General features: G+C 44.5%; 1 protein-coding gene across 5 annotated transcripts in view; it reads right to left on the bottom strand.

Moving 5' to 3' along the window:
* The window catches only part of nrxn3b (neurexin 3b), a 305,979-nt gene that overhangs the window by 16,221 nt on the left and 276,396 nt on the right, over positions 1-13,362 (bottom strand). For all 5 annotated transcript variants that reach the window (XM_075459083.1, XM_075459079.1, XM_075459081.1 and 2 more), the window contains one exon: positions 12,193-12,503. In XM_075459083.1, the coding sequence (XP_075315198.1) occupies positions 12,193-12,503 (311 nt within the window). The remainder of the gene's footprint in view (positions 1-12,192; positions 12,504-13,362) is intronic.

Genomic DNA, 13,362 nt, shown 5'->3' with positions numbered 1-13,362 from the left:
ATTATTCCCAACAAATGTTGCAATCGTCACTTTTGAAGAGCCCGGGTGGTGGGGCTCGCGGGCTGATTCGCTCCGTGCGTGGAAGTCTTTAATGCGCGTGCACACGCCTCCAACTTCCCGTGTGCGAAGGAAGCGCGTCAGACACAATGCATTCCTCCGCCGGGAATGAGAACCAAGCCTGATTACTCAGCCTTTCGAGTGGCGCTCAAATTCCAAACTGCACAAACAAAACGCTGCGGATGAATCAATAGCCAGACCTCATTAAAACAGCATTTACCTTTGACCACTTCAGCACATCAACTGAAGGGATCACGCAGGCGGTCGATACAGATAGACAGCCTCCCTGGGACGTGAGTTTCAGAACGCACACACTTTCAGTTTGCAGCTGTTTGGATGTGACACAGTCAAAATGGGAGAATGTGGCGTGATGCTGGGCTGTTTTTCTGGGCTGAATACTGCCAAACAGCCTGTGCCGATGCAGAAAGCATCAATGGGGGAAGCTGCAAGTACCTCTGAGGGACTGGGCACAAAAAAAGGAAACTAAGAAATACACAACAGAATCCAGAGATCCAGAGTATTTGATCAAATAAAGATCTTTAGTGTCTGTGTGGGACACGAGGATCAGAAGCTACGGTGGTTCTTTCTGTTTGCACAAAAATGACCTCTTAGTCCTGCTGGAGCTCATGAAATTTCATAGGCGCGAGATTTCATTTATGAGGATGACTTTCAGTGATATGTGTGATCTAATGGAACAGCTGCGTTCCTGTTTTAATCATTCCAGCTGTTCACATGTGTAAGTAGTCTTCAGGAAAAGTTCTCCAGGCTTCTTGAAAGACATTCTTAAGCTCTTCTTTGGATGTTGGCCGCCTCTGTTGTTCCGTTCTCTAGCAAAATGCTTAAAAAATGTTGCCCGGGCTCTGGGGAGGATTCATCTCTCCATAACACCACTAATTTTCAGTCCACTTCTTGTGCCATTTGGCCTACCTCAGCCCTACCTTCTCCCTGTTTCCCTTCCTTAAGAACAGCTTCTTGTCAGCCACCCATCCATGCAGACCATTTCTGATGAGGCTTCAGTGAAGAATCAGATGCATCTCTCAGGTCTTTGCTGGATATTTCCCTCCATCTTAAGGACATCACTTTCAGAAAGCTTTCATCTGCTGTTGATGGGTTTTTCTTTCTTCCTTTTTTTTTTTTTGGGCCAGCTTCTTCTTATTTTGTCCTTCCATTTTGTTCAGTTTTCTCAGATTTTTCAAAGAACACCCAGCACACCACGCTGAGGTGTGTGAGTTTTCAGCAAATAGCTGTTCGGGGCGCTACCTTGTTGGTGCAAAAATTCTATTTCATGTCTGTCAGACTGTGTTATCTTCTTTTTTTTTTCGTAGATGGAACTAAAACAAATTCTGTCTCCGTGACAGGCTGCTTGTAACAAAATGTCTAAAGATACAATTTAAAACGGGATCTTCACTAAGTTGTCTGTTCCGTGTTAGACCCCTTTAAAATATGAGAAGAAAGTCTGGCTCCTTGGACAGAAAACATAAAGAACGTAATATTTTTCACGGTAGTGTATATTTCTCTTTCCATTTTGTGCCTAATTACAGTGACGGAGTTTGGCGTTTTAAGCACTGGGCTTGAACACATGCTGTGTAGTCACTGATGGAGGACTAAAGCTGCTGTTGCCGTTCTGTTAATGTGCCACTTTTTCTATAGCCCCGTCACTCATCACTACACTAATATCACATCGAGAGGGGTAATCTTCCTGCACTGACAGGCTGAGCACTTAAAGCAACTGGGTAAGCTGGAAAAAACATGAACTTATGCTTTAATTTTCAGCACATTAGGAGGAAAGAAAACCTACCTAGCAACGGGAGCAGCACTGCGGGCTGCCCCATTCTGCTACATCAAGCAGGTAATTGGAGCTGGTGACTGACAGATTTCCCATAAAACCAAATCAGATCCTCCGTCTGATACAGAAAATCTACATTCTTTACATGTTTTAAGTCTTCTGGCACAGTCAGGCCAACTTGGTTGAAACAGAAATCACTCGACTGAGTAAAACAGACTTGAAGATCAAATTATTTTCATGACTTTGCTTCATTATTTTAGGCTTCCATCTAACATGGTGTCTGCAAAGGGGAAAAAAAAAAGAGTGCATTCACACTGCCTCTTCACACTTTAGTCTCATAATAAACATGACTCAATTCGGGAGATCCGCGTGCTACACCATCGCCACTCGCCATTTACAGCATATGCTCAGAAAGCTGTCCAATAAGCCACTGTGAACAAAGCTGTTTTTACAGACCTGGAGATCAAATTATATATAAAATATAATCGAATCACATCAGTGCAAAAACCTACAGCAAGAAAACAGGCTCGCCAATGCCAGACTTCATCTTGGAAAAAAATGTCACAGTTCCAGCTAATGACCGACTATTTCTAATCTATTGTGTTCTGAAAGCCAGTGTCTAAGGGCCATACCAATTAAACAGGGAATGTTTCAAGTTGGAATAATGCTCATCAAATACATGGATCATAACAAGAGCAGCTGCTGCATCTGCGGCCGCGACTCTGCCTGAATATTCTGCTGAGCATGACAGTGATTTGATCGGTCACATCAAAGCAAGCGCTTGTGCTCGGCGGGGGGAGAGAAAGACAGAATGTACTCGACCACTGTCTGTAGTTTCCCCCACGGTCAGTAAAAACAGTGCAAAGGCTAAAACTCAGCCACAGCCCCGGGATACAAACATGACATGAAATATGAGTGTGAGCAGAGATGCTGGGAATGTGGGCACACATGCTTAAGTGCGGCACACTGAGTCACGTCGTCAGGGAGGATCGCTGCTGAACGCTTCGCGGCCTTATCATAACAAATGACCTTCATGTGTTTTTTTATGGCCGCAGGCGAGCGGAAACGCTGAGAAACAAAGCCTTTTGAGAACACTGGACATAATAGATCCACTTTACAGCCTCGCTATCAAACCCAGTTTGGTTGATTTACATTGCCAGAGCGCTGAATGCCGTAAGCACATTTTATTCTTAATGATACCAATGAACCTAAACAGATCAGGTTTCTTTAGCGGTTGTGTGTTCAGAGATCAAAGGGGAAGGAGGCAAATCAAAGCAATTTCTCCTTCCCCAAGGTGCTCCATGGTCATATACATGGATATATTTTCACATGTAAGAAAAAGAAATTGATAGAAATCTCAGTGTAGCCTCCCCCACCTCTACTTTCTCGCTATCTCATGAGTCTATGAGTCTACCCCCCCCTCCATTTCACAGGCCCAAAATAAGATAGTCATCTCAGTGGCGGAAGCTTAGCCTCTCTATTGACGACTGCCTGATGTGTGCGTTATCATGTCCGATCTTAGCTTTGACAGCCTGACAAGGGAGAGGCTTGTATTACAAGAAGAATCAATGATGCGAGGCCATATCCCTATCAATAGGCTGCCACAACTCTTTTTGCGCTGTGACAGATATTTCATCTGGGGAGAAATGGAAAAATAAAGGAAGAAAAATCGGCACAGGGCTGCGTTAAAAATAACACACAGCAGTGATTCCAATCAAACATTTTATCACAAGGTGTAATCTTCATTAGTCACAGCACTATATGAAAGAGGTAAGCAAACAACGTGCGTTAAAAGTCTGGGAGTCCTGCTGTCCCTCCATAAAGTGTAGAAATTACAATGAAATGAGCTCCAGAGCCAACATGTAGGGGCAGAGTCATAAGCTGAATGAGTCCCAAGATCAAATATTGATATTTCGAATGAGCACCCACGGTGGGCCTTTCTCAGACGCCTCCTGTAGTCAGACTTTTTTTTTTTTTTTCAGGTTTATGGAGAGCCAGAGAGCAGGCTAGGGGAGTTCAGCGGGAGGGAAACAGCTGGAAAGGTGAAAAGAAAAAAAAAACCCAACCCAATAACAAGAGAAGAAAATGCATGTAATTTGTTCACCCTCACGGCGGCATGCTGGTTTCAGAAGAATGGGTTTTGTGCAGAGTGTTTCTCTGTTTTTCTCAAGGGCCTGCCTTTGGTACACCGAGCCGTGAGGGTTGTTACCTCACAGCAAACTCTAATTGCCCTCAGGCCATTGGCGGCCACTTCCAAGCAGGGTCATTCATCTTTCCAGGGAAAAGGAAATGGTGTTTGGCCTCGATGCTTAATCACCCCAATGCCACAGCATACAAGGTCATCAGGGAAGTCCTGCGACACACGTGCGTATGTACAGCGCATCTGCAAACAGGCGTGCATCGGTGTGATCACAATGTCCGGGAATATGTGAGGTGAGCAGGCAAGAGATGAGAGGGAACCTCTTCTCTCTTTCCGGGGACCTTTTTCAGGTGGAACCGCAGGAGCGGTTGCAGGTCGGGGCGATGGATTGTGCTACCGTTTGTAGTTCCGTCTTCAAAGAAGGAAGTGAAGAATTCTGGTGGCAGAGGTGTTGAGCTACGCTTAAAGCTGTGACCAAAGAAAAAAGCTGACAGAAGATGACAGTACATGAGATGAAAAAAAAGAGGGGAAAGTGCTTTGTATTACCGGTCCTCTCAGCAGAAGAGAGGAAACAAAAACTTGTGACTATCACCGGTTAAAATGACGTCACCCTAAAACGGCTCGGTTCTCAGAAAGCCTGCGTCATAACGCATAATTACATCAAAACAGAACAGCAGCTAATCTAATTCTATTTCATATATATTATCCGGTACTATACGTAGACATGAACTCATGTTCCATATTTTAAGAATAAAACAGACTGTGTTCAATGGAAAAATTTTGTTTTCATCAAGAAATTTTTGAGCTGAAATTTAAAAGATAGGATGTGATCATCATAATGCATCGCATATATTTGTCTAATTAACCTGCCTTTTTCCTATGCTGATAATTCTTAAATTGTTCCGTCTACAGATTTCCTGAGAATGACACAAACAACGCTCATCCCATCGTCATTATCATCATTAATCCTCATCACGTCCCGGAGCCCCTGTTGATATATTTGAGCTGCGTAAATTTGTGCACTTCCAACCGACCGTTTACCACAATTTTTGCTGATGAATTAATTGTCTGCAATTCAAATTACCCAGTCTGGGCGTGAATCCAAGACGATGTGATTAGGAAGCAAACAGCGACACACCTGTACCGGCGCTGCACTCCGCCAAACGGTGGCTGGTTTCTGCTTGATTAGTTGATTCCACACATTTCTATGTTTAATGCCGCTATGTGGCTCTGAACAGCACTTTGAACATCTCCGTTTTAGTCTTGAACGGATGAGATCGGTGTCTGAACTGGCTCCTGAGATGCTTTTTATGAAGCTACGAATACGTGTAGTGGAACAAAGCTAGAGTTCATCCGATCACATCTGTGGTGGATTCATGGAACGAGTTGCTCAGCTCTCACTCAGCACGCTTTTGTGATGAAGCTTTTATAAATACAGTAGTGAGTCAACCTCACTAATTGTAACAATGCAAAAGACAATATGTGTCGTTGGGAGGACGAATGACTTTCTATGGGAATGTGCGAAGTCCAGAACAAGAGCTGAAATCGGAATCTTTGTTCTTCTCCTCTTGGGCAACATTCTCACCCCTCCTTTTCAATCCATTTAAAAATTTCTGCTTTTCTCCCAGTCAAAAACTATTATGACTTCAAGGCTTTAATTCCAAATCAATTCAGGCGTTATGCAATAGCTGATGCAGGCAGCTTCACGTGTCCTATATTAGCCCGGGGTCCCGATTGGGTTCAGTTCCTAATGAGCACAAACCAAATTAAGTATTCGATTAAGTATTTTAAGTATTCCCCTCCTGCTGTACTTCGACATGCATACAGAGGGATTATTATCCACGCATGCATACACACAGATGTGAATTACCCCTCAGTCGTAACTATTAAAAGCAACAGGTTTGATTGTAGTTTGCACCAACTCCCGGTGGAAAGAGGAGAGAAACATTACTGGGGTTTGTTAACAGCTCAGCCAAGCAGTGCAACAGAACACATTATTGCAGGTGGAGCATCAAAAGCTTTCTGTTCTATTAGATTTAGTACTACGGACTCTTGTAGATACAGGTTGCGCACACAGATACAGTAGTACATAAAAGATCTGTTAATATCACTTCAAAGGTGCAGGCATCTCTAGCTGCATAGCATGAACTGGTGGTGGTACGGTACAGACGGTATAGAATAAGTCTGGATGTTAGGTTAAGGTCATGGGAAAAAGAAATGACACCCTCTTTCAGTTGTAAGGTTTTACATTCCAGGACATAATTTCAAAAATACCTGGGGGTTCTCTCCAGGTTTTTCAGGGTACAGAGCATGGATGGATGGACATGAAACCTTAGATTTGACACAGGTTGTACCCCCCCGCCCCTTTTTTTTTTTTTTTGCAGGAAAGCTGCAACTTTCTAAGTCCAATATCAAGTAACTTCCAAAGTGTCAAAGAAAAAAGAAAAATACTGGCAACAGAAGCTAAACTTTTATAATAGTTTTGTTCCCAGAACCGTTGTGCTGGAAAAAAGTTAATTAGATACCAGAAAGCGTACGGGATCTCACTGCAACCTCACAACTCTCTAAAATGGCTTGGCACAGGATTTAATACCAACTGTTCCACTTTGATAATTCATGTAAGTCTACTGGCTCACGTCTGGGGACAGATGACATCTGTAGTGTGAGAGGAAGAGGCTGGATTTGAGCTGTAATGCCTTGAATGACATTTCAGAGATTTTTTTAATCCACACTTGTTCACAGATACATTTAATTCGAAGTCATTTAAATTCATTTGACTGAAGGGATCAGTGGAATTTAACTGCGTTAGGCAGTGGCTGGTGGAGTCACTTTCTTTTCAGTTTGAGTTTTTTTTTTACCTGTGCAGCGTTATAACCAGTCAGCCATCTCTGGAAGCAACACAGCATGAGGGCAGCCTGTGCACCACCCAGAGCATGTGCTGATGTCCTGCTGGCCAGCTCAGAAACAAACTGCTCCGTGTGTGTGTGTTTGGAACTGCTATGTTGCCCCTCTGTGTGCGAGTGCCCCGCCGCGACAATGGCGGCTGACAAGACAGGTTTACACGTACACACATAAGCATCCCCGGAGGATCTAGATAAGCTGTGTTGCGAGGCGTGGGGGGGGAGGACATCCATTACAAAAACCCCTGTGGTACGAAACCCCTGGAGCTAGTGGCTGCTTCTCACACACTGAGAGACAAACTGCCCTGACAGACGCGCACACACACACACAAAGAAAAACATGATCTCCTGACAGAAAATTGCAGACATCTCCAAACACTTTCACACAGAGAAGTCTAATGGAAGCAGCTCGACGAACATATGAAAAATTCATCGAAGGAATTACAAGCAAGTGCTGCATACAAACTCTGGCCACGGACAGGACAGACAACCGAGACAAATACGTTGTGTTGATGGTAGGGTGGTGTAAGTATTTGACAGAGAAACCTGTGATACTAGTGTTTTGACAGTGGCTGCGACTACTGCGGGGCGGACAGATTTTGAGCTTAACTTGGTTGTGCATGTCGCAGATGTAAAACACAGATTCGTTTACAAACTGCGCGTGTGCGTACGTTTGCGTGTGTTTGCGTGTGTTTGCGTGTGTGCATCCCTTTAATGAGCCGCACACACCAGCAGGGTCGCCATCAGTCTGCTGTCTCCTAATTGGACCTACTGAGCAACCAGCAGACCTGCAGCATTCATCTCCGACAACTCGCTGGGAGCTGAGGTGCTGGACAGGGCAGCCAGAAAACAAGGAAGAAAGCAGCTCGAGAAATACCTGCCTACGAGTTTGACCTTTTGCACAATTAGAGGCAGGTCTGTAGCTCTGGCTGCGAGGGGGAAGGTGAGAGGAGCAGAACGGAAAAGACGACCGACGGCGGAATAACAGTGGAGAAGAAGGGCACCTCTGCCCGGATGAACCCGCTTGTCAAGCGTTATCCTGAATGCGGAGGCACGCAGCATGCTGCACAGTGCTGCCCTCACTAATTCTTGACGAGAAAATGAATTAGCAATTATCTTATATCCCCATGTGTCGAGCGAGATCCTCAGGATACTGTGCAGAGTGAGGGAAGCAGAGTCTAAACTTCTCAGTAACCCTCCGCCTCCCTTCATCTATCAGAACACCAAAATGCAGAAATAACAGTGAGGCACAGAGTAATCCATGCTGATTCAACATAATATCTTTGTCATCGGGCAAAGTGAATCCAAGTGTGAGAAGGAAAAAAAATAAAAAATCCCAATTATACCACAAACAATTTACCTCTCATTTTCCCGTCTCCTGAGCACCGGGCCGGTTGAAGATGATGGACGCGAGCAATTTCTTTAACACGGCAAACATGCAAATCACTTTCGGTGTCTCTCCCTCGGCACTTCCCCCCCCGGTACTCTAGATTGCAGCCTCCCGTCCTAATTGTTCCCAAACATCTCACGCCATCAGCGCGAGTTAATTGAGAGCGAGAGACGCCGATCTCCCAGGATAGAGAGCCATGCATAAATGAGTATTCCCAAAATGACTACCCGCGTGAAGAAAAAGATTCTTTGGTCCAACCTGAGGTCTGCAGAGCTGGAGGGCTTTGTTTCCCACTTCACCCGCTGTACCTGGTTTAGTTCACGAGGATTTCTTCCTCTTCTTGAAATTCAGGTCTTTGTTGGACCAATTGCACTCTGGCAGCTTTTAAGCATCCAAGGTTACAGGTACGAGCAGACTTGGACTGCAAACCCAGAAGGATTGAAAAGAAAATGGTTGTTATGAATCTACTTGCCTTGAGGAACTTGTAAAAATCTTTAAATAGAAAAAAAGATATGTTATTTCAACAGTATCTTCTTTATACAAATCTATACAAACTGGCATTGGATTCGAAACCTTTAGTTGTTTAAATCAGTGCAGCAGAACAATGCAACTGCAGAATACTGGAGCTAATACAGCTGTGGGCCGCTGGCCTCAAGCAGAGATGAGGAAGGAGCTAAAGAAGTCAGCTAAATGGAATCTGAAGCTACAAAGCACACGTTGCGTAACTTCTTAAATAACAGCCTGGACATTTGAGCCTCAGACTGAAACCATTAAGAATACTGGAGCTCTAACAGCAGCTATTCAACTGTTTATTTTTTGGAGGGAACGAGTTCCAAAATAAAAGCAGGCAGCGCTCAGAATGAGCCTAAGATCTAAACAAGCTTATGAAAGGCAATCTTTGTTTATTATTGTTTAATATACTGACTATTTCCATTAACTTCTTGTGTAGACTGAGGAGCTCAACCCGACTGTATTTATAATGACAGTAAAGAGAAAAGTTAAGGACTTTCGAAAGGGTGCAGATTCATTTTAAGCTGAACTCCTTAGCGTAACGGCCTAAATATCCATAAAAGTAACATTATCCTCCCATTACTGTATGTTAACATGTCTGTGAGCATCTGTTACCATAATTATACACAATGTGTTGAAAAGAAATGAAGATGGGCAGCTAAAGCTAATGTGGTTTGCGTTTGTCATCCATGTCTGCGGCGCGGGATAAAAGAAAAGTTCCAACGGCTGAAGGGATGAAACACAGAGTGATGACTTGGGTTCAATCTTCGGCAGGTTTTGGCAGCAAAGGAACTAGGAGCACAATGAGAGCCAGCCAGCTGACATATCTAATGCCAGGTCCTAGATCATTTATAATATTGATGAGGAACACCCATGACGTGGCAAAAAAACATTTCAAATTAATCCTAAAGCTGCGTGGCTGATGAACCTTCAACTGATGGCACGTCTGAACGTGATGGAGGGAAGGTGTGTGTCTCCAGTGCTGTTTGTTGGTCCTTTCGACAAGATTAGGCAGGAAATACCCATCCGAATTTCAAAAGACTCTTTGGGGCATGGGAAGGAGGACTTCATGTGTCGGTTTCTTAGAGAAAATGCAGACACAGACATAGTGCACAGACATATTTTTAAAGAAAGCGTCCCATCATCTTAAATTTTCAAGATTTTGGCTGGCCCACAGAGCAGCCGAGTGAGACGGAGACTGAGACCGGGAGAAAGAGTTAAAGAAAATGAAACTCGTCTGTGGTGTCGGTGCACGTTTCTCCCCATGGAGCTGTCATTAATTAAACGTGAGATTGGTCTCTCCACTTCCCACCCCTGTCCCTCATCCTGTTGATCCGGAGACGTCAAGGGAAGCGCCGCTTCTCACCTCGGAAAGCGAAACAGCCAGTGCGTGTTCAATGGACCAAAAATAGATGTGTGTGAAGATACCAAAACACTCAGAGCAGAGTCCACACAGAGCGCACCCACTTCTAAAACAGCTGCACACATGCTCACGAGTCCAGCACCCTGTCAGATGCCTATAGCTCTTTTTCAGCACTGCACTACATCACTAATGAAAGCTCAACTCCCTAAACTCCCTTATACTACCCAGAGGGGTGGAGAAATCTGCCAAACGGGTACAGGTCCTCTCCGTACCTCTCATGCCACCACATTTGACAGCCAGCTAGGGAACTGTAAAATGAAAGGCCCGGGCACATAAAATGCTGCACCACGGCGACGTGAATCAAAGCAGATCCCGCCATGGGAGCTTGTGGAAGAAGGATGAACAGGGCGTGCTTTCCGAAGGAATGCAAAAATAAAATAAAACGAAAAGTTAGCGAGGGCACAAAAAAAAAAAGCGACACTGTTATTGTTAAGCTACCAAAGCACATTATCTGGCATCAAATAGCTGCATCCTGGGTATTGACAAAAGAGATATCGGATCGTCATTTCACCTTGAAAAGTCGAGTGCTTTGTATAAAAGCCCTCTTTCATACCTAGAACCTAATTGACTTCCTTTGATATTTATAATAAGTGACATAAAATGCTATTTTCCCAGAGATGACATGACTTTTCTTATCTGGTGTGACCTTGTTTCTAGTGCCAGAGACGGTACGGTAATGCATCTCAGCCCAGTCATCATCACCGCAGCTTTTTGGTGCCACATTTCTTTCCCCGCATCTTGAAACCTCACATATGAAAGTTTGACGTTTCGACTCATTCTGACAGTTCTGTCCAAATATCCCAGGGTATTTAGTGGCTTTCTCGCAGCTCGCACCCTTTCCTCCTCCGCACTTGTGCTGATGCGGACGTACAAGTGTCAGCAGCGACGTGAAGGGCTATCATCACTGCATGCCAGGGAATCTGATGCTGAGGTAGAGAGGATGATAGCAGCAGTCTTTCATCCAACAACCGATCCTCTCACCCCAATTCTGTCTCACCCATGAGGGAGAGTTATGGCTTTAATATAGACAACGAACGGTTCAATTTGTGCTCGGGGTGTCAAAGGACTGCTTGGCGTGATTACTTTCTTGGCACTGTGGTGACATTCATTGGCTTGGAGTTGGCACGTATTTGAGAGAAGCTTCTCTCAGTCCGGAATGGGGGGGTGAGTGACGGATCGAGATAGAAAGGGAGACGGATGAAAAGAGAGAAATGTAGAGAAAGGCATGGTCGGCTTTGCACACCTCAGTGAACAGCAGCACTTCAATCCTCTGCAGAATGAGAAATACTGTATCCTGACCTTGGCTGATCAAGCAGAGAAAAAAGGAGGGCAGAGGCAATCCACCTGAGCTCAGCCCCCCAAAAAGATCCAAAAAACTCATTAAGTTGTGGTGAAGGGAGAAGAATGCTTGTTTTTACGCCTCGTCACAGTTTTAACCTGATTCGCAAGACAACAGAACCTTTGATGGTTTGGTAGCTGCATTCCCACGTCTAAAGCATCCAGTTAGTTTAATCTCCCCAATAGGTTAGTTAGTTTAGGTTAGTTTGACCTATGCAATCTTTTTTCTCTATCGTAAAAAAAAACCACGCCCCTATAAATACTCTACAGGCACTGTGGAGTCAAGTGTGCTGCCCGTGGATACTTTGGCCCAATCCCAATCCTTTTTTTGAGCCCTTTGAAGGGATTGATGAGCATTAAAAGGAAAGGGGCACCTTACCACCTTACCAGTGGTAGGAATTGGGGTTGGGCCTCAGACATGTGGCTATAGACTGGACTAGAAACCTTCCAATTGGCAGATAATCGCTCTACCGGTATCAGGGGCTACTGATCATATATCAGGGTACTTACAGAAACTATTACTGCAGGATGGATTTCACACATTAAAATGCATCGCATTAAAAGGATTGCAGAAACTGTTCAAGACATCCCTGTGCCATTGGAATATATGCCAGTAAAGGGAAAAAAAACTCTCTCATCAGCCCCTACCTGAATGGTGGGTGGTGAGCGCTGTTTGCGGGTGGTCGTGGTGGACAGGGTGGTGGTAGTTTCGATAAAGGTGGTGGACATCTCTGGCGGCACCGAGGTGGTGGTGCGCGCCGTGCCCCGGCTGGTGGGCACGTCACCCACCAGCCGCACGCTGCCGTTCACCTTGATGTTGGGGTGGCCCTCTGCGGCCATGTTGAGGACCTTGAGGCCGTTGTAGTAGAGGCCAGAGAGCTGGCCCTGGTAGGGCCGCTTTCGATCGTTTCCGCCGATAGAGATGGTGGCCTGGGTGTTGAAGATTGTCAGCTGCCGGCCTGGTGCGTGAAGGTTGGGGGCGAAAGGTTGAAGATGAAAATGGAGGAATTAACATAATACCAAAACATTGTCATTGCACACACACACATATATATGTATATATGCCCATATGTGTATTACTTTACTGCTTGACTGAATAAGATGGGCTTCAAAATATGATGATGATGATGCAGCGTGGTTCTACACGTCACACAAAAAAAGTAGCAGCGCTCATTAAACCCTTCCTCTCTATTCGTTTTAGAAGAATGCAGCCATTATGTTTACTACCATTTACAAGCGATATTACAAAGGGAGCACATGCAGATCGGAAAATGAGCGGGAACATGTTCTCCACAGACAGTCTAAATGTATTCTGGACAAAACGGTGGATTTGTGAAGTAAAATTCCACAATGAAATATGCATGTGGGCTTCGGCATGTAATAATGACACTTCTAACGTGCCGTGTGAATTTTGTTACAAGACGACTATCTCAGTCAGAACACGTCGTTCGTGCATTGATTATGTAGAGAAAACACACCAAAGTTTCACAATGCAGGAATCATAATTAAAAATCTCATTTGTATAATTTGCAGACGAGTAACACGGCGGGCCCGTCACATTTGTTTGTTTCATAGTACAAAACACATTCGGTATGGAATGGCAGGGACAGGGCGTTCGGATCACAGGAAATGAAACAGCATGTGTGGAGCCATGCATGCGGCAGTAATGGGATTTTTCAAACCTGTCAGTGTTTTAGTGGTTGTTAAAGGGACTTTATAATAAGGTTAAGATGTTTATGTGCAATGAATATTAAAAAGCAGTTTATAATGGTATTATGTGGAGTGAGAACATGTATTATGCACTCCCCACCCTTCATC

This window comes from Odontesthes bonariensis, chromosome 24 (assembly GCF_027942865.1).
Source record: "Odontesthes bonariensis isolate fOdoBon6 chromosome 24, fOdoBon6.hap1, whole genome shotgun sequence".
In the NCBI taxonomy this organism is placed as follows: domain Eukaryota; kingdom Metazoa; phylum Chordata; class Actinopteri; order Atheriniformes; family Atherinopsidae; genus Odontesthes; species Odontesthes bonariensis.
This window is presented reverse-complemented; position numbering and strand designations above follow the sequence as displayed.